We start from the raw sequence: 21378 nt of genomic DNA, 5'->3' as shown, positions 1-21378 counted from the left end.
TGGGCAGACTGGATGGACCATGCAGGTCTTTTTCTGCCGTCATTTACTATGTTACTATGGTTTATTCTACTGCTTGCTGCCTGCCCAAGACCCTGCTTGTTTCCTGGTTTATTCTACTGCTCGCTGCCTGCCCAAGACCCTGCTTGTTTCCTGGTTTATTCTACTGTTTGCTGCCTACCCAAGACTCTGCTTGTTTCCTGGTTTATTCTGCTTTCCTGCCTGCCAGTAAGACTCTGCTTGATTCGTGGACTATTCTCCTGCTTACTGCTTATTGCTTCTGTTCCAGTCTAGCTGCTCCAGTCCGGCCTGTGCCCGACTGTCTATGGTCCGCCTTGCTGCCTGTTTGGTTGGTTCTCCTGCCGATGCCGGTTATCGGTAGTAGCCCAAGGGCTCAATTTTCCTGACCAGTGTGACAGATTTCTTTACCAGTGTGACAGATTGCTAAGGCCATGAGAACAGAAGAATCACTCGTGGTTAGGGAGCTTCAGAGACAGATTTGCTCATTGCTGTAAACTTTTTAATGAATTGAGCCCATGTGTTGAAGGACTCGCCAAAGAAATGTCTCTTCAGATGGAGCGACTACAGAGATATGTGCAAGACAATTGCCCGGGACCGGGAGCGCCTCAAGTTTCAGCGCCTTCGCTTGCAGATTCGGTACCAGCTATGGTTCTGGTCACGACAGGGGTTCGTTTTCAGGCTCCTCCGAGATATGACGGTAATCCCAAGGACTGTAGAGGTTTTCTTAATCAGTGTGAAATAATTTTTGAACTTCAGCCCCGAGATTTCCCTTCTGACAGAACCAGAGTAGCCTATAGCATTTCGCTGCTGTCCGGTCAAGCATTGGCATGGGCTTTGCCTCTCTGGGAGACGCATGACCCGGTGCTTCAGGATTTCCCTAGGTTCCTGGAACAGATTAAACGAGTTTTTGAAGGACCTGGGAAGGTTACCTCCGCAGTGTTTGCGCTCCTGAGATTAAAGCAGGGGACGCAGACCCTGGGCTATTATGCTATCAGATTCCGCATTCTGGCGTCTGAATTGGCTTGGAACAACGAGAGTTTGGTGGCGACCATCTGGCAGGGGTTGGCACCCCAGATTAAGAATGAGTTAGCCGGACGTGAACTCCCGAACAGGGTAGATGACCTGATTGGACTTTGTAACCTGATAGACATTCGTTTTCAGGAGCGTAACAGGGAACGGCGCTCTACAGAAAAGATAGGCACAAAGAGACTGAGTTTTTGGAATACCCCACAGGATCCTAGTCCTAGAGGGGCTCCTCCTTTAGAGCCGGTAGAGCCTATGCAATTGGGCTATACTCCACTCTCGATGCAAGAGAAGCAGAGGCGGCGGACCCTTAACCTATGTCTGTACTGCGGTAACACGAGACATTATGCGGACCGGTGCCCGAATAAGCCTGAACCCTCGGATCAGAGTCTGACCGCAGGCACCATACTAGGCTTATCTTTTGGCTTAGTTTGTAATCAAGTGTTATTACCAGCAGTGCTTGATTTAGACCAAGGGAAGGAGCATATTGAAGGCTTTGTGGATTCCGGGGCAGGTGGAAATTTTATAAATGAATCCCTGGTCCGTCAATTTAACATTCCTACACAAAAGTTATCTAAGACCATTCCGCTTCTCTCAGTCTATGGTAACACTCAAGGATACGTAAGCACACAAACAGTTCCGGTGCACCTGTGTATTGGTGACCACCAGGAAGAGATCTCCTTATATGTCCTCCAGACAGCAGTGCAACCCATCGTGCTGGGGTTACCTTGGCTACAGAGACACAATCCGACTCTAAACTGGGGACGTGGTGAGATCACAGACTGGAGCAAGCCTTGCAGAGAATATTGCCTTGTTCCTACTGCTTGCAAGGTGGATGATGAGCCGCAGGACTTAGATTCTGATGCATGGACTGATATTAGTGACTCACAGCCTCAAGACTCTAATGCTTCGGAGCTCGTCACGGCCACCACTTGTATACTACCCCAGACCCACCATGTTCAGGTTGAGGCCTGCACTACTTCCAAGACTAAGCTCCCCCCAGAGGAGGTTCTAAGAAATCTTCACACAGTTTCTATACTATGCCCGCAAAACAGAACCCGGGTTACAGGGTTCAGGACATTCCTGTTACCAGGGGAGCCTATGGTCTCAAAAATAAGCCACAGGTGTCCATGGCTTGTAGTTCTAGGCTGTAGCTAGACTGTATAGAGAGAGGTGTGACCAGCAGAAGAAAAGAGGTTTTAATACCCCTGTATAAGACGTTGGTGAGGCTCCACCTGGAGTACTGTGTTCAGTTTTGGAGGCCATATCTTGTGAAGGATGTTAAAAAAAATGGAAGCGGTGCAAAGAAAAGCTATGAGAAAGGTATGGGATTTGCGTTACAAGACGTATGAGGAGAGACTTGTGGACCTGAACATGTATAAACTGGAAGAAAAGAGAAACGGGTGATATTTTATTTTATTTTTTATTTTTGTTGCACTTGTACCCCGCGCTTTCCCACTCATGGCAGGCTCAATGAGGCTTACATGGGGGCAATGGAGGGTTAAGTGACTTGCCCAGGGTCACATATGATACAGACGTTCAAATATTTGAAAGGTATTAATCCGCAAACGAACCTTTTCCGGAGAGGGGAAGGCGATAGAACTAGAGGACATAAAATGAGATTGAAGGGGGGCAGACTCAAGAAAAATGTCAGGAAGTATATTTTCACGGAGAGAGTGGTGGATGCTTGGAATGCCCTCCTGCGGGAGGTGGTAGAGAGGAAAATGGTAACGGAATTCAAACATGCGTGGGAAAAACATAAAGGAATCCTGCTTAGAAGGAAGGGATCCCCAGAAGCTTAGCCAGTGGTGGGAGGCAGGGCTGGTGGTTGGGAGGTGGGGATAGTGCTGGGCAGACTTATACGGTCTGTGCCAGAGCCGGTGGTGGGAGGCGGGGCTGGTGGTTGGGAGGCGGGGATAGTGCTGGGCAGACTTATACGGTCTGTGCCCTGAAAAAGACAGGTACAAATCAAGGTAAGGTATACACAAAAAATGGCACATGTGAGTTTATCTTGTTGGGCAGACTGGGTGAACCGTGCAGGTCTTTTTTTGCCGTCATCTACTATGTTACTATGTTCTGTTCCAGTGCGAAATGTAAGACCTAGCCCTATGCACAAGATCCAGCGTTGTCCTCCATCTAGAGACCTGTTTTCAACCACTAGTTCCATAGGTCCTGTTCATTCCCCTAAACTTGTCAACAGGTTCCACCTAAGATATCCCTGGAGACCTAAACCTCCCGTGGAGCCCAGGGGAGCCTTGAGGGGATGGTACTGTCACGATTGTGCCCGTTTCATGCTCTCATTCATTTCGCCACCTGGTGGTCAGACCTGGTGGCTGCGATGGACTATCTGCTTGTTGTTTCCCATGTTCCAGAAATTATTCCGGTCCGGATCTTCCAGCCTTCCAGACTGTCTTGGGATTTTTGGAACTAAGCAGCACCCTTACCTGGTGACCTTCCTGGTATTTTGCCTTTATTAACCACCTGGAAAACTTTCTAGTTTGCCTTTGCAACAGAGGTCCTCAGAAGAGTTTTCATCTGTGAGAGTTTGTTGCAGTGCTAACCTTGCTACTTTCAGTTTCAGCTAGACCCTGCTTGTTTCCTGGTTTATTCTACTGTTTGCTGCCTACTCAAGACTCTGCTTGTTTCCTGGTTTATTCTGCTTTCCTGCCTGCCAGTAAGACTCTGCTTATTGCTTCTGTTCCAGTCCAGCTGCTCCAGTCCGGCCTGTGCCCGGCTGTCTGTGGTCCACCTTGCTGCCTGTTTGGGTGGTTCTCCTGCCGCTGCCAGTTATCGGTAGTGGCCCAAGGGCTCACTTTTCCTGACCAGTGTGACAGATTTCCTGATCAGTGTGACAGGATCGTCTAGATGCCAGTGAAGACTAAGTACAGGGCCTGAACTCTGAAACAAAGCAATACCACAAAGAGTGTCAGGATATGCAGGATATGTTGGAAAACCTAGGTAAATTTGGATAAAGTTGAATTGGGGGTTTCTACCACACGGAAGGGTTAAAGCAGAACTTCCCATTTAAACGGGCCAATGAGGGTTTTCGCTACCTTGGGGTGTGGGTTAACTGCCTATACTCTCAAAATTATGAGAGCATGTTCCAACAGATTCATGCAGATTTAATTGGAAGGGGATCCGGTTACCTTATTAGGGGTACAATGAAGCCCTCTCCCACCTTTTATTTTTGTTCCTAATTTGAGCTGGTTTTATTGGGCAGCTCAGTTACGCCAACTATTAGACTGAGAATCTTACCTGGATAAGGTGGAAATATTATTAGAACAGGACCATTTCCCTTTATTCGTTTTGAAACATTTGTTATGGCCTTCGAATGGACAAAAACACTAGTGGACCCTCCAACCCCTTTATGAAACACCTATTGGCAGTTTGAGGGAGAGTCAAAGCTAAATATGGGGCTGGTATTCAGGTATCCTCCCTAGCTCCCATTAAGTATGAGCTCACTTTTGAGGCAGGGCGGGAGAGTGGTGTTTTCACTCACTGGGAGGGGAGGGGGTTAATACGGTTTAGACAGAATGTGGGGGAGATCTGCAATTTTGAAGATTAAAAGACTCATGCAATCTTCCTGGAGGGAATGTATTTCCTCATCTGCAAGCTAAACATTTTTTCGGCTCTCAGAGATAGTTACAGGAGGACCCAGAGGAGAAGTAAATATTGAGACTTTATGAGTGGCCCTGGAGAAACTAAAAGGCTCTATTTCAATAATGTATAGATTTCTAAGTAGGAAAAAGTTTAACAAACATAAATTTATGATTCAATGGGAGGAAGATCTTGGGAAGGAACTTACTCAGGGGGAATGGAAAAGTGTATTTAATTAAGTTCAAAAAGCCTCTATTTGCATATTGATCAAGGAAAATGCGTATAAAATTGCATCCCATTGGTATTACACCTCGGTAAAGTTAAAGGCAATGTTTCTTCATACTGCCACTGATATGTTGGAGATGTTTGGAAGAGCAAGACAGATTTTTATTTGGTGGTCCTGTGGAAAAATTCAAGTATTTTGATCCAAAATTATAACACATTCTATAATTATAACTACAGACACAATCAACAAAAAGAAAAGAAGGGACACAACAAACTCAAATACCAAGAGAACAGACAACTAATAGAAATCATCACAGAGTCGAACCCAACGGAGCCCCACCAGCTAATACAAATAGGTTATATAAATGCCAGATCTGCAGTCAATAAAACCACAACAATAACTGATTGGATCACAACCGACAATCTTGATCTCCTACTCATTAGCGAAACCTGGATCCATTACCCCAAAGATCCCATAATCCTAGAGCTATGCCCTCCAGGATACAAAATTACCCACTGGACAAGGAACGGAAAAAGAGGAGGAGGCATTGCCGTAATCTATAACTCCCAATTCACTGTCACAACAATAGCAGAATCCAAACTTCCTCAACTGGAAATAGCCTCAGTTAGAATCAACCATCCAACCCTACATGACCACTTGAACCTTATCCTGTTTTACAGACCACCAGACAACTGGCAAAACTCCCAATCGCAGTTTATGGATTTCATATTGAACACACATATTTCTGCTCAAAACCTTCTCTTAGCAGGTGACATCAACCTTCACCTCGAGAATACTAATCTAAACAATGTACGCGAATGCAAGGACTTCCTCCAACTATGGGATCTCCACAGGCCAAACATGCCAGCTACCCATAATAAAGGTCACACACTAGACATCATCACTAAGTTAAGCCAATAAGTTGCAAGATTCGAGACAACATGGTTTTACCAGAGGGAAATCGTGCCAAACGAATCTCACTGAATTCTTTGATTGGGTAACTGGAGAATTGAATCATTGACATGCTATTGACATAATCTACTTAGATTTTAGCAAAGCTTTTGACACGGTTCCCCACAGGAGGCTCTTAAATAAACTCGATGGGCTGAAGATAGGTCCCGAAGTGGTGAACTGGATTAGGAACTGGTTGACGGACAGACGACAGAGGGTGCTGGTAAATGGAGTTCGCTCGGAGGAGGGAAAGGCGAGTAGTGGAGTGCCTCAGGGATCGGTGCTGGGGCCGATTCTGTTCAATATATTTGTGAGTGACATTGCTGAAGGGTTAGAAGGTAAAGTTTGCCTATTTGCGGATGATACTAAGATTTGCAACAGAGTGGACACCCGGGAGGGAGTGGAAAGCATGAAAAAGGATCTGAGGAAGCTAGAAGAATGGTCTAAGGTTTGGCAATTAAAATTCAATGCGAAGAAATGCAAAGTGATGCACTTAGGGAGTAGAAACCCAAGAGAGACTTGTGTGTTAGGCGGTGAGAGTCTGATAGCTACTGAGGGGGAGAGGGATCTTGGGGTGATAGTATCTGAAGATCTGAAGGCGACGAAACAGTGTGACAAGGCGGTGGCCGTAGCGAGAAAGTTGCTAGGCTGTATAGAGAGAGGTGTGATCAGCAGAAGAAAGGAAGTGTTGATGCCCCTGTACAAGTCGTTGGTGAGGCCCCACCTGGAGTATTGTGTTCAGTTTTGGAGGCCATACCTTGCGAAGGATGTTAAAAAAATGGAAGCGGTGCAAAGCAAAGCTACAAGAATGGTACGGGATTTGCATTCCAAGACGTACGAAGAGAGACTTGCTGACCTGAACATGTATACCCTGGAGGAAAGGAGGAACAGGGGTGATATGATACAGACGTTCAAATATTTGAAAGGTATTAATCCGCAAACAAATCTTTTCCGGAGATGGGAAGGCAGTAGAACGAGAGGACATGAAATGAGATTGAAGGGGGGCAGACTCAGGAAAGATGTCAGGAAGTATTTTTTCACGGAGAGGGTGGTGGATGCTTGGAATGCCCTCCCGCGGGAGGTGGTGGAGAAGAAAACGGTAACGGAATTCAAACATGCGTGGGATATGCATAAAGGAATCCTCAGAAGCTTAGCCGAAATTGGGTGGTGGAGCAGGTGGGGAGAAGAGGGGTTGGTGGTTGGGAGGCGAGGATAGTGGAGGGCAGACTTATACGGTCTGTGCCAGAGCCGGTGATGGGAGGCGGGACTGGTGGTTGGGAGGCGGGAAGTACTGCTGTGCAGACTTGTACGGTCTGTGCCCTGAATAGGGCAGGTACAAGTCAAGGTAAGGTATACACATATGAGTTTGTCTTGTTGGGCAGACTGGATGGACCTTGCAGGTCTTTTTCTGCCGTCATCTACTATGTTACTATGTATGTTACTATATCACACACAAATTATCATCAGAATCAAATCTTGCATTAACAGAGGCTAAATGGACAGCTATACCATGGTCTGATCACTATAGAGCGAACCTCATCCTTCAATAGCTAACAAAAAACTCACAACTTAAACAAGAACAACAAACATACACCACGAGAGGCAAAATAGATCCATTAATATTCTGGCAACAATTCTATAACGACGAGTGGATAGCCCCCATAGACTCGCACCAATTTCTCCTTGAATGGGACAACAGATGCAGAATCATGCTAGACAACATAGCACCGCTTCAGACTAGAACCTCACACAGAAAAAACTCAATACCACGGTTTAATAAAGAAATAAAAGAACTAAAGACACAAGTCAGAAGATTAGAGAGAGCTTGGAATAAGAAACACGACACCTCCACATTTAACAACTGGAAACAACTACAAAGAAAATACAAATACACCATTAGACAAACCAAAAGAAAATTTTATAAAACTAAAATCGGACCAAACTACAAAGATACACATACACTTTTCCTACTCGTAAACAAACTACTAGATACCACACCGGTTACTATTAACAACTACTACTACTACTTGACATTTCTAAAGCGCTACTAGGGTTACGCAGCGCTGTACAATTTAACATAGAAGGACAGTCCCTGCTCAAAGGAGCTTACAATCTAAAGGACAAATGTACAGTCAGTCAAATAGGGGCAGTCTAGATTTCCTGAAAGGTATAAAGGTTAGGTGCCGAAAGCAACATTGAAGAGGTGGGCTTTGAGCAAGGATTTGAAGATGGGTAGGGAGGGGGCTTGGTGTAAGGGCTCAGGAAGTTTATTCCAAGCATAGGGTGAGGCAAGGCAGAATGAGCGGAGCCTGGAGTTGGCGGTGGTGGAGAAGGGTACTGAGAGGACACTCCATCAGTAACCAATCTAGCAAACTACTTCAAAGAGAAAGTCATAAAGCTTAGACTCATGATACCAATCAACACAACAGACTACGTAAATCTTCTTGAAAGTCTTGACCAAATACCCGGGGAATCCCCATCAGTCCGATCATGGACCAAATTTGACATACTATCGAGCAACAGTATCTCCCAATTACTTGGAAGATATGCCAAGTCGCAATGCAAACTAGACATCTGCCCTATTAGTCTTATAAAATCTGCTCCTCAACAATTCATAACAGACCTCACGAAGCACCTCAACTACATGCTACAAAATTGTCTCTTCCCTAATGACAAAGGAAACTTTCTACTCACCCCACTACCTAAAGATGCAAAGAAAAGTACAAATGACCTAACCAACTATCGCCCAGTAGCATCTATCCCACTAATACCCAAACTTATGGAAGGCGTAGTGACAAAACAACTCACGGACTACTTAAATACTCAATTCTACACGAGTCACAATCAGGATTCCGTTCGAACCACAGCACTGAAACTGTACTAGTGACTTTAATGAACTCATTTAAACAAAAAATTGCAACTGGAAATAACATACTCCTCCTACAATTCGACATGTCCAGTGCCTTTGACATGGTTAACCATGGAATACTACTAAATATCCTTGAATACTTTGGAGTTGGAGGTAACGTTCTCAACTGGTTCAGAGGATTCCTAACCACAAGATCATACCAAGTAATCGCGAACGGGGATATATCAGCCCCATGGACTCCGGAATGTGGAGTTCCCCAAGGATCCCCCCTCTCACCAACCCTCTTCAACCTAATGATGATACTTTAGCCAAGCTACTGGCTAATCATAATCTCAATCCCTACATATATGCAGACAATGTCACGATATATATCCCATTCAAACACGATCTGAAGGCAATCACCAACAAGATCAATCAAAGCCTCCAAATCATGCACTCCTGGGTTGATGCTTTCCAGTTAAAACTCAATGCAGAAAAAACACAATGCAAGTAACTTCTCCACCATTGCCACACCAAACTTTTCTCTTCCAGTCTCAAACAATCTGAAAATTCTGGGAGTCACCATTGACCGAAACCTCACACTTGAAACCCACGTGAAGAATACAGCGAAAAAAATGTTCATTCCATGTGGAAACTCAAACGAGTAAAACCTTTCTTCCCGAGATCCATTTTCCGTAACTTGGTACAATCAATGGTGCTGAGTCACTTAGACTACTGCAATGCACTATACGCCGGTTGCAAAGAACAAATTATCAAGAAACTTCAAACAGCCCAGAATACCGCAGCCAGACTCATATTTGGCAAATCAAAATATGAAAGTTTGAGACCCCTACGAGAAAGACTGCACTGGCTCCCACTTAACGAACGTATCGCATTTAAGATCTGCACGATTGTCCACAAAATCATCCACGGAGATGTCCCGAGCTACATGCAAAACCTCGTGGACCTACCTCCTAGAAATGCTAACAGATCAGCCCGCAAATTCCTCAATCTACATTTCCCCAACTGCAAAGGAGTAAAATATAAACTAACACATGCGACTAGCTTCTCCTACATGAGCACGTAGTTATGGAATGCACTACCAACTGATCTGAAAATGATAAACGACATAACTAGCTTTCGTACATCTCTGAAAATCCATTTCTTCAACAAGGCCTACAACGGGAATCCATAGCTTAATTATAACACCTCACCACCTCACCCTATTCTATTAACTATCTTTCTGTAACTTTGTTTAGATCATTTTCCTCATCCATGAATCTGTTATAACACTAATTGTATCTATCCTCCTGGAATGGCAATGCCATAACAGGTTTTTGTAAGCCACATTGAGCCTGCAAATAGGTAGGAAAATGTGGGATACAAATGCAATAAATAATAACACTCATGGGGCATGGTTTGGGGGGGGGGTTTGTTTCCATTGGAACCAAAAGAATGTTTGTTAGGCCTAAGCAATAGAAGAGGGCCTAAATGTCAAATGAGGTTTAAATGTATATGCCTAGCAGTGGCCAAGTGTGAGACAGCTGCTATGTGGAAACAATCTACAGGACTAACGTTGCAAGACTGGATTTTGTGCTTGAAGGTTGTTTGTGATCTGGAACAACTGACTAATAGATGCCAAGGGCATTTTGACCCATCACATGAAGAATGGTCCCCACCTGGCGGCAGTTCTTATCTCTGAGGGGGAGAGGTTAGGGGGGTAAGCACTGGGTGCTTGCTGAAACAACAACAACAAAAAAAGGCAAACACTATTATTTTAAGGTATGTACAGACTTTTAGCATGGAGGGTGGGGGCTGGAATTTGGGTGGGTGAGGGGAGTTTAGCTAGAATTATGTTAGATAATTGAGTCAATGATGATTTTTGTATACTAGAAATGCTGTATTTCTTTGTTTGAGTTATTTCTATATTGGAATACACACACATTTTCTCTTTCAGCCTTTTTTGATATAGAAGAGGGCCTGGGTGTTTGTTTAAAACTGATCCCATAAGAAAAGCTGAAGACTCTAAGTCCTGAAATGGACTACCAGTGGAGGCAAATGCTTTCACTTAAGCAGATTTTGAGCTTGGGAAAGATATGAAGTGCAGTGGTAGGAAAACAGTTGACAGGTTAGGGAAAAAAGCAAGAGGGAGTGGATTTGGTCATGGGTTGCATATGGTAATTTATATATACATCTACCCAAAGTGGATAAGTCTCAAATGGGCAGACTGGATGGGCTGTTTTGGTCTTTACTTCCCTTCATGCACTATATCTATATATATAAAACTCACCCTCAACGTTCTATTGTCTGCTGACGTCACTGAAGCCAAGGTTCGTATGTTCGAAGCTCTGAAGCCACAAAATCACAGTCTCTGGGCCCCGCCCTCGCGTTAAACGTTATGACGTTGAGGGTGGAGCAGATTCTCACCTCCAACGATCTACTCAGGCCACAAACTCCGGATTTCCACACTGTAGCTCTGCTCCGCCCTCGCGTCAAAACGCGATGACGTCGAGGGCGGGGCACGAAAACTGCCACCCACACAGAGCTACAACGGAAACAGCAGCGGTGCACGCCACGAACCAGGTAAAACCGCCATGCAGCCATGAAACCCTTGCTAGCGCCCGTTTCATTGCGCTCAGAAACGGGCCTTTGTTTACTAGGGACCATATAAAATTAATCAAATTATACACGAGCCTTCAACAATGTAAACATTTCTATAATATATGCCACATCAGCCAGGCCAAGGTCCATCAAGCCCTGCATCCTTTCTGACAGTGGCCAATCTAAGGCAGAAGTACCCAGCAGATCACAAAAAGTAGATCAGTTATTGGTTCTTTTTAACATATTTAACTGAAATGCTTTGATGTTTCACTTATATATACTGTCATCTACCAACATTTGCTTATTTCCGATCTATCTGATGAAGGGCAACCTTCGAAAGCTAATCAAGAAATGTATTAAGTTATGTCCAATAGAAAAGGTATTTTCTTTTCCATGTTTTATTTTGTTTTATTTATATTGATTACCTTTAAAAGTGGACTAACACGGCTACCACACCTCTCTACTTAACATATTTATAAATGATCTAGAAATGGGAATAACTAGCAAGGTAATTAAATTTGCAAATGACACAAAGTTATTCAAAGCTGTTAAATCACAAGAGGACCTTACGAGACTGACTTCCCAATGGCAGTTGACATTTAATGTAAGCAAGTGTGAAGTGATGCATGTAGGAGACAGGAACCCAAATTATATGCAAAGTTCCACATGAGAAGTCACTAACCAGGAAAAGGATCTAGGTGTCATTGTTGATGATACTTTGAAACCCTCTGCTCAGCGTGCAGCGGTGGCTAAGAAAAGCAAACTAAATCCTAGGAATTATTAGGAAAAGAATGGAAAACAAAAATGAGAATTTTATAATGCTCTCTGTATCACTCCACGGTGCGAATGCACCTTGAATACTGTGTGCAATTCTGGTCACTACATCTCAAAAAAAGATATAATGGAAATAGAAAAGGGACATAGTAACATAGTAAATGACGGCAGAAAAAGACCTGCATGGTCCATCCAGTCTGCCCAACAAGATAAATTCATATGTGCTACTTTTTGTGTATACCTTACCTTGATTTGTACCTGTCCTTTTCAGGGCACAGACCGTGTAAGTCTGCCCAGCACTATCCCCGTCTCCCAACACCAGCCCCGCCTCCCACCATCGGCTCTGGCACAGACCGTATAAGTCTGCCCAGCATTATCCCCGCCTCCCGCCACCGGCTCTGCCACCCAATCTCGGCTAAGCCCCTTAGGATCCATTCCTTCTGAACAGGGACAGAGAAAGGCAACAAAAATGATAAAGCGTCTAGGACTCTTCAGCTTGGAGAAACGATTGCTGAGGGGAGATATGATAGAGGTCCATAAAATACTGAGTGGAGTGAAACAGGTAGGCATGAATTGCTTGTTTACTCTTTCCAAAAAATACTAGGACTACGGAGCACGCAATAAAGCTACTAAGTAGTAAATTTAAAACAAACCAGGGAGAAAATATTTCTTCACTCAATGTGTAATTAAACTCTAGACTTTGTTGCCAGAGAATGTAGTAAAGGCAGAGGATTTTAAAAAGGTTTGGATAATTTCTTAAAAGAAAAGTCCATAAGCCATTATTAAAATGGACTTGGGGAGGCCGGGGGTCACGTGACACTGTGATGGAGAGCGGTCGTGGGTGAACCTCCCTCCATCGCCTATTTGCTCGTTCTCAAATCTGCAAGCAAATCTATCTCCCCATCGTGGATAAAATCCGCAAAGCAAGACTTGGGGATTGACTCTAATATTTAAAACAACGCCGAAAGTCGGAAATGACGAGACCAGCGCCGAAAGACAAGCAGAAGGGGAAGAGGACTGACTATAAAATGGCGGCGTCTCCTCCAGACATGGGGCCTTTGGTATCATCTGCATGGGTGGCTGAGATCACGTCCGAACTCACAGTGGTGATGGAGGAATTACTTGATCGGAGATTGGCCCCGATAGATCAAAAGCTATACAGCAAGCTGAAGCAGCTAAACGCCAAAATCAGAGAGCTGACTAAAGAATGTGTGGCGTTTCAAACTCAGACTAGCGAGGTTGAGGAACGTGTAGTGGGAATGGAGGACACTCAGAAGGACCTAAAGAAAACAGTGGCAGAAATGGAGAGCAAAATTGAGGATTTAGAGAACCGCTCCAGGCAGAACAATATCCGCCTGGTGGGATTGCCAGAATCTCTGGGTGTCCGACATTTGGAAAGAGCTCTGGAACAATGGCTGACAAAACTGATTGAATTTCCAGCTGCACTGGGGCCCTTACGAATAGGGCGCGCCCATCGCCTGGGGACTCGCCAGCCGGAAAATGCCAAACCACGCGTTGTTATCTGCAGGGTGCTAAACTTCATGCATAAACAGTACATCCTACAAGCAGCGCATTCCATAACGACTTTAATTTATGAAGGTAAGAAGATTCTTTGCTTCAGGAAACAAGGGTCTTGGGCAGGCAGCGAGCAGTAGAATAAACTAGGAAACAAGCAGGGTCTTGGGCAGGCAGCGAGCAGTAGAATAAACTAGGAAACAAGCAGGGTCTTGGGCAGGCAGCGAGCAGTAGAATAAACTAGGAAACAAGCAGGGTCTGGGCAGGCAGCGAGCAATAGAATAAACCAGGAAACAAGCAGGGTCTAGCTAAAACTGAAAGTAGCAAGGTTAGCACTGCAACAAACTCTCACAAATCGAAACTGTTCTGAGGACCTCTGTTGCAAAGGCAAACTAGAAAGTTTTCAGGTGGTTAATAAAGGCAAAATACCAGGGAGGTCACCAGGTAAGGGTGCTGCTTAATTCCAAAAATCCCAAGACAGTCTGGAAGGCTGGAAGATCCGGACCAGAATGATTTCTGGAACACGGGAAACAACAAGCAGATAGTCCATCGCAGCCACCAGGTCTGACCACCAGGTGGCGAAATGAATGAGAGCATGAAACATGGGCACAATCGTGACAGATCCTCTACTTCTCCATTCTACCACCAATCTTGGTCACCTCCCTTCGGATTTCAACTGATGCAGCTGTAATATCTTCCCAACTGCTTTCATTTCATCTTTATTTGCCCAGAACCAGCAGGCTGCATCCTTTTTTGTGACGACCTCCTCATGTTCCAGATTTAACAGCCCTTAGTCATCCTCTGAAGCAGTCTGTCTCAGTGACATCTTTGCTGCGCTCAAGTTCGTCCTGTCTTCACGTGAATGACAATGGTCCTTGTTATCAGTTCATATTTAAATGTTTTTGTACAGCCCTTCTTTTGCTTCTGGACAAATGATCCTGGCCAAGTGATCCACCGAAATAGAAGATGTGGAAGCAAAGAACGGGAGGAAAATCATCATTCATCTGCTGTCCCAACCAGGGCCGGTCAAACCCGGTAAGCGGGGTAAGCACTGCAGGGGGGCGCCTGGTTTCAAGGGTGCTGCTGCGGCGCTATGCCGCCATACCGCGCCGCCCTTGGGGGTTTAAATCTTTTATTTACCTCCGTCCCAGCGGCCGCATCATTTCAAAGCCTTGCCCGTCTCTAGCCTTTCGTCCCTTCGTGAGTTCGTTCCCTCAGAGTCCCGCCTTCTGACATTTCCCCTTTCCTTGAGGACGGGACTCTGAGGGAACGAACTCACGAAGGGAGGGAAGGCTAGAGACGGGCAAGGCTTTGAAATGACGCGGCTGCTGGGACGGAGGTAAATTAAAAAAGACAAACTATGCAGGGTGGCAGGAAGAAAAAGGGGGATGTTGGGGGGAGAAGAGGGACGGGGCGGGCAGGGGGGCACAAACTGATGGTATGCAGGGGGACATCAGAGACCCTAGGACCGGCCCTGGTCTCAACGGAGCTCAGCTTTTGAAGCGCGTTCTCTAACAATGACGTTACATTCTCTGTTACTCGGTGCTGTTTTGGAGGCTCAATGCAGTCAAGTTATTGCTGTTTAAAGTTATAATTACTTCTCTATCTAACTTACCCAGTGCTTTTATGCAAGCATAGTATAGTCATACTGTTGCTTTTTTGGGCTAATCCCACTTTGCAGGTTACCCCAATGTTTCATTTTTTGACTCTTGAGAGTTTAGAGGATGTGACATCCTCAAGTTAGACTTCCACCTTCTTCAGTAGTCATATCACCACCTCCTTTTCAACTAGTATGTTTCTATCAATCAGTGTCCCTCATGTACCCTTATCATTTTTTTGTATCTAAGCATTAGTCACGGTTGTCTCTTCTGCAGTGATCACTGATCTCTACTTGGAAACAATGAGGCTTATCTTCTCCTTGATATTGAATCCATGAGAGAGACCACAATTTGAAGAAAAACTATCTTAATCATGGAAGCCAGTGTTTATTTTCTAGGTTTGTCTCACATAGAACTATAAAAGCAGTTTCAATTGATGCAGGTATTGCAGTCGAAACAGATAGTCAGTGTTTGTTTGTTTTTTGTTGTGTAATGAGATATAGGTTGCTTGCTGTTTACCTCATCTGCTTTTTGGAGCTTTATTATCTCACTGGTGCCTGATGTAAATCATTTTATACATCTTCTTTGATAATATTATGTAATAAAGTTTACATCTCTTATGTATGTTGTGTCATAGAGAAGTGCAACAGTTCCACTCAGCTATCAGAAACTCCCCTGAGGTCAAATTTGCAGTTCAAGTCTTTGCTGCACTTAACAGCAACAACTTTGTGCGTTTTTTTCGACTGGTCAGGGCTGCATCATACCTCAACGCCTGTATTTTACACTGCTACTTCAACCAGGTGAGAAGACAATGAACAATGGGTTGTGACTGTTAGTGCATCTTACTAGTGTTTGTTTCTTAAATTGCTGCTTTGGGTTCGTCCACCTTCCATGCATGCTAAAGGACTAATTTGCACTGTACATTGTGCGTTTTCGTATCTGTCTTTTTAAAGAATATACTGTACTAGTGAATTCCTCTCTTCACTCTTTTCCTTTCAAGATTCGGAGAGAAGCACTGAGGGCCCTAAATTTTGCATACACAGTCAGCAACCAGAGGTCAACAGCCTTTCCTCTGGAGAACCTAGTGCGCATGTTACTCTTTCAAGACTCTGAGGAAGCCACAGACTTTCTCATGTCCTATGGGCTGGGCATCTCTGAAGGGTAAGGCACCTTCTCTGTTGTATATACTGTCTCATACCTACTGCTTCTTGTATACCCGTCTGATCTCATGTCCTGTTCTGTACGTCATCTCTTCCTTCTGACAAACCTGCCGCTTAACCATCCATGTACACTAATTCCTAACCTTCTACTTCCATTTAAATCTCCCATATCTTACTCATACACCCACCTGTTACTTATATTATGCCTCTACATATATGCCTATACATAACATGTTTGCTTCATTGCCTCTGCTGTTAGCTTATTTTTGTTTGATTTGTTTTTGGTCATAGTTATGTTGATCTGAATCGTAGCACCTTCTTGGAGCCTGAGGGTTTCTGCAAGCCAAGGAAATCTCTTCTGATTGATCAGAAACGAAGTGTGTCTATTGGAGAGATTATAAATGGTGGCCTTTTGCCACCTGTGTATCAGCACATCCCTGTTTGTAGCTTCAACAGTCAGAATAGATACATTGGGGAGAACGCTGCAGCAGAATCCAGTTTTGCCAATATGAAAATAAACTTAGAGGCATCAGGTAAGTCCCACATATCCAGAGCCATTACAAACTCTCGTGATGAGAAAATGTTTGTTTTATCTAGTGGCATTCTGTAGTGAGAAAAGTCAACACTGTAAATTTGAGGTACTTGGTCTGCTTTCCACTCCCTATCATGCAGCCACTCGTATAGTTTTATTCCATTTCTTTCTTAGTGAGAGAAAATATAATACAAAGCTCTTGCAGCTGGTATAATCAGCTGGTGGTCAAATATTATACAATACTAGGTTTAGACTTTGATGTTCATATGACTTTTTTCTGCCTATCTTTGAGTCCTCTTCCTCTCTTTGTTCTTCCTGCTTTTCTCTGTTGTCCACTCTCCTTGTTTGTTTCTGTACTCTTTGTTTTGTTTGATAATCTTACTACTTTTTCTTAAACACAGGTGGAACTGTTGAAGAGAGAGGTTTTGGGTTGGATATACCAATGGTTAAGGCAGAGCCCCAGTCTGCACCTTTCTGTCCTACTCTTATTTCCCAACCAGTGTTTTCTGAAGTACTGCCAGAAGAAGCACCTCCAGCAGCAAAAGAATGTCCAACAACATCCATAATAATACATTATGCAACCAGAACACCTCCAGAAGTATCTTCAGCTCCTGTAACATTTCCTGTTGGCACTGGAATGGCACAGTCACTCTTCCAGTCAGTTGTTGATCTGCAAAAACCACCACCTGAACCTAAGCCAGCCTACACCATTGAGGTAAGAAATGACTGTTTTCTCTGGCACATCTGTCATTTCTATGTCTGAGCAGGTCTTAGGTAACTCGTCTTTGAGCAACACCTAAAATCTTTGATCAGGGCCCAGTTTTGGGACAGGAAATTCTTTTTTGGATTCCCATTCTCCCAGTCTTGTAAGGTCCTCTTACAATTTTTCACAATCCTCTTGCGATTTAAGAACTTTGAATAACTTAGTGTCATCAGCAAATGTAATTACCTCACTAGTTACTCCTATCTCTAGATCATTTATAAATATGTTAAAAAGTATTGGTCCCAGCACAGACCCCTGTGGAACCCCACTATCTATCCTTCTCCATTGAAAATACTGACCATTTAACCCTACTTTCTGTTTTCTACCTTTTAACCAGTTTTTAATTCACAATAAGACATTGGCTCCTATCCCATGACTTTCTGATTTCCTCGGTGTCTTTCATGAGGTACTTTGTCAAATGCCTTTTGAAAATCCAGATACACAGTATTGATCGGTTCACCTTTATCCTCATGCTTATTCATCCTTCAAAGAAATGTAGTAGATTGGTGAGGCAAGATTTCCCTTCACTAAATCCATGTTGGCTTTGTCTCATTAATCCATTCTTATGTATATGCTCTGTAATTTTGTTCTTTATAATATAGCTGGGTGGCTAGTGGACGTGAGCAGATAGCTAGGTGACTGGTGGATGTGAGGATGGCCTGGTTAGATGGCTGGGTGGCTGGTGGACATGTGGATTGCCTGGTCACTTGTCGCGAAGGTGGCGGACCTCACATGTCACCTAGACATGATCTTAGATAGTGCTGAGGAGGAGCTGGCTGTCTTGGTACTTGTGGGTACCAATGACTCAGCAAAATGTGGGAGAGGGGTTCTGGAAGCCAAATTTAGGCTCAGGTAAAAAGCTGAATTCCAGATCCTCTAGGGTAGCATTTTCAGAAATGCTTTCCTTTCCACATGCAGGACTGTAGGATAGCCACAGATAATAAATTACCTGTGTCCCAGGTTCCCCAAGCAGAACTATCTGCAAGCAAATTATCCTGTACTCGGCCTAGGGGTGGGAACCTTGGAACTTAGCCAAATACTTCCGTTAGAAAGAACTGCAACTGAGAACGCAGGCTGGAATATATATTAGATTTATTATAGTATATCAGATAAGAAAATATAGGTAATGTATACAAAATATAGACACTCTGGCAAAGCTTTGGCTGAATACAAAATTACTGGCTGATAAAAATTACACTCGTACGTCACACTACTAAACACTAATTCTTACTGGTTACCAGATAAAATTACACCACTGAGAAGTCACACTATGTTACGAGGTAGTACAGTTATTAGCAGCTCCTCCTGATCACAACATAGTAACATAGTAAATGACGGCAGAAAAAGACCTGCATGGTCCATCCAGTCTGCCCAACAAGACAAACTCATATGTGCTACTTTTTGTGTATACCCTACTTTGATTTGTACCTGTCCTCTTCAGGGCACAGACCGTATAAGTCTGTCCAGCACTATCCCCGTCTCCCAACCACCAGCCCCGCCTCTCACCACTGGCTCTGGCACAGACCGTATAAGTCTGCCCAGCACTATCCTCACCTCCCACCACCGGCTGGCTCTGCCACCCAATCTCGGCTAAGCTCCTTAGGATCCATTCCTTCTGAATAGGATTCCACAAGTATGATGTCACCAGCCTTCTGCTCAGGTAATTACCACTAACTAGCCTCAGACTAATAGGAAATAAATCACCGTGTTTCTCACCAGGCTGACCTCAGGGTCGTCTTCCGGGAATGCACGGGACACTTCACAGACTCAAGCTGAGATTGCAGTGAGTGTTAGAGCTAGGACTGGAACTCTGCAGCAGACAGGGAGGGCACAGGTCACTCCTTACAGGTAGCTGAACCACATGGTACTTTCCTCCAGATACACAGTTCATCAGTTGTTGGACCTTATTAGGTCTCACTGGTCTTCTTTCCACCTCCACCTTCTTCCAAGGTTTCGGACTAACTGATTTCTCCTTGTTCCCGCTCTCCTGAGTCCCTGATGCACAGGTGACCAGCCGGGACCTGTTTCGGCTCACTGCATGGCAAGAAGCGTCCGTTGTTCTTGACCTTCAAGTTGTTACATTTTGGTATGCAGTTTCTGTTTCTCACCCGCCGTGCTGGAGCCTTCAGCTTCTCGGGGAGATAAAGGGGGCCTGATTTGCCCACAGCATGTCCTTGGATGATACATGACTTGCTAGTGATTTTCCAGAAAGCTGAATTAGCTAAATCACTGCTGTGCAGGTCAGAGTTTACAGCCTCCATTTTGCTGTCATAGGATTATACAGGCCAAGGCCCGCAAGGTGAGACACACAGGGAAATAGTGGACTAACACGGCTACCACACCTCCTACAGGACCCAAATGGCAGGCATGAGGGATTTAGATTTGTTAGGAACTGGGCGACAAAGGGAACAAGTGTTCTGAAAGGATGGTCTCTACCTTAACCAGGATGGAACCAGGCTGCTGGCGCTAACTTTTAAAAAGGAGATAGAGCATTTTTTAAACTAAAATGTGGGGGAGGGGGGGAGCCAACATTCACCCAGGAGCACATGGTTTGATGTGGAGTATCCTTGAAGGATACTATCGAAATAGGACATGCGATGAAGCTACAGTGTAGTAAACTTAAAACGAATAGGAGAAAACTTTTCTTCACTCAACATGTAATTAAACTCTGGAATTTGTTGCCAGAGAATGTGATAAAGGCGGTTAGCTTAGCGGAGTTTTAAAAAGGTTTGGACAGCTTCCTAAAGGAAAAGTCCATAGACCATTATTAAATGGACTTGAGGAAAATCCACTATTTCTGGGATAAGCAGTATAAAATGTTTGTACTTTTTGGGGATCTTGCCCGGTATTTGTGACCTGGATTGGCCACTGTTGGAAACAGGATACTGGGCTTGATGGACCTTTGGTCTTTCTCAGTATGGCAATACATATGTACTTATGACATTTATGGAATCCCAGTAGAGAGTTTTCAACAATACGAAAGTGTGCTTAATGAGAGAGCAGGATAAAGGATGCACATTATCCCCTTCAACTTCTAAGCAGCTTGTAGATCCAAGGAAAAGGTATAATCTGACGTGCCTCTTATTCAAATGCTAGAAGCCTAATAAATAAGATGGGAGAGATAAGAGTATATAGCACTAAATGATGAGGTAGATATAATAGGCATCTCAGAGTTGGTGGAAAGAGGACAATCAATGGGATACTGAGTTAACAGGGTACAAGTTGTATCGCGTAGAATCTTTATGGATAGAAATTCCACGTGTGAAGGGAAGGAGTATTCTTGTAGGGCCGGGACAGAATGAACAGACAGATGAAGAAATGTTTACACAGATTAGGAAAGCTGGCAAATTGGGCAACACTATAATAATAGGTGAATTAAATTACCCCAATATTGACTGGATAAATGTTAGGTCAGGGAATGCCAGGGAGATAACATTTCTAGATGTAATAAACGACTGCTTTTTGGAGCAACTGGTCCAGGAATTGACAAGAAGGGGAGCCATTTTGAATGTGGTCCTTGGTGGCGTTCAGGGCATAGTACGAGAAGTTTCGGTGTTGGGTACCCTGAGAAACAGTGATCATAACAAAGAAGTGCGACCAAAATGATAGAGAATGGACCTCCTCTTGTATGAGGAAAGGCTAAAGAGGTTAAGGCTCTAAAGAGACAGATGAGGGGAGGAGATATGATTGAGGTTTACAAAATACTGAGTGGTGTAGAACAAATAGAAGTAAATTGATTTTTTTACTTGTTCCAAAAGTACAACGACTAGGA

At 44.1% G+C, this 21378-nt stretch overlaps 1 protein-coding gene across 1 annotated transcript in view; it reads left to right on the top strand.

The window, feature by feature from the left end:
- The window catches only part of MCM3AP (minichromosome maintenance complex component 3 associated protein), an 888504-nt gene that overhangs the window by 313434 nt on the left and 553692 nt on the right, over positions 1-21378 (top strand). Inside the window, 4 exon segments of the mRNA XM_030208795.1 lie at positions 15789-15951; positions 16152-16312; positions 16603-16844; positions 17245-17558. Coding sequence (XP_030064655.1) covers positions 15789-15951; positions 16152-16312; positions 16603-16844; positions 17245-17558 — 880 coding nt within the window.

This window comes from Microcaecilia unicolor, chromosome 7 (assembly GCF_901765095.1).
Source record: "Microcaecilia unicolor chromosome 7, aMicUni1.1, whole genome shotgun sequence".
NCBI classification, from domain to species: Eukaryota; Metazoa; Chordata; class Amphibia; order Gymnophiona; family Siphonopidae; genus Microcaecilia; species Microcaecilia unicolor.
The sequence above is the reverse complement of the archived record's forward strand: the minus strand, read 5'-3'. Positions and strand labels throughout refer to the sequence as shown.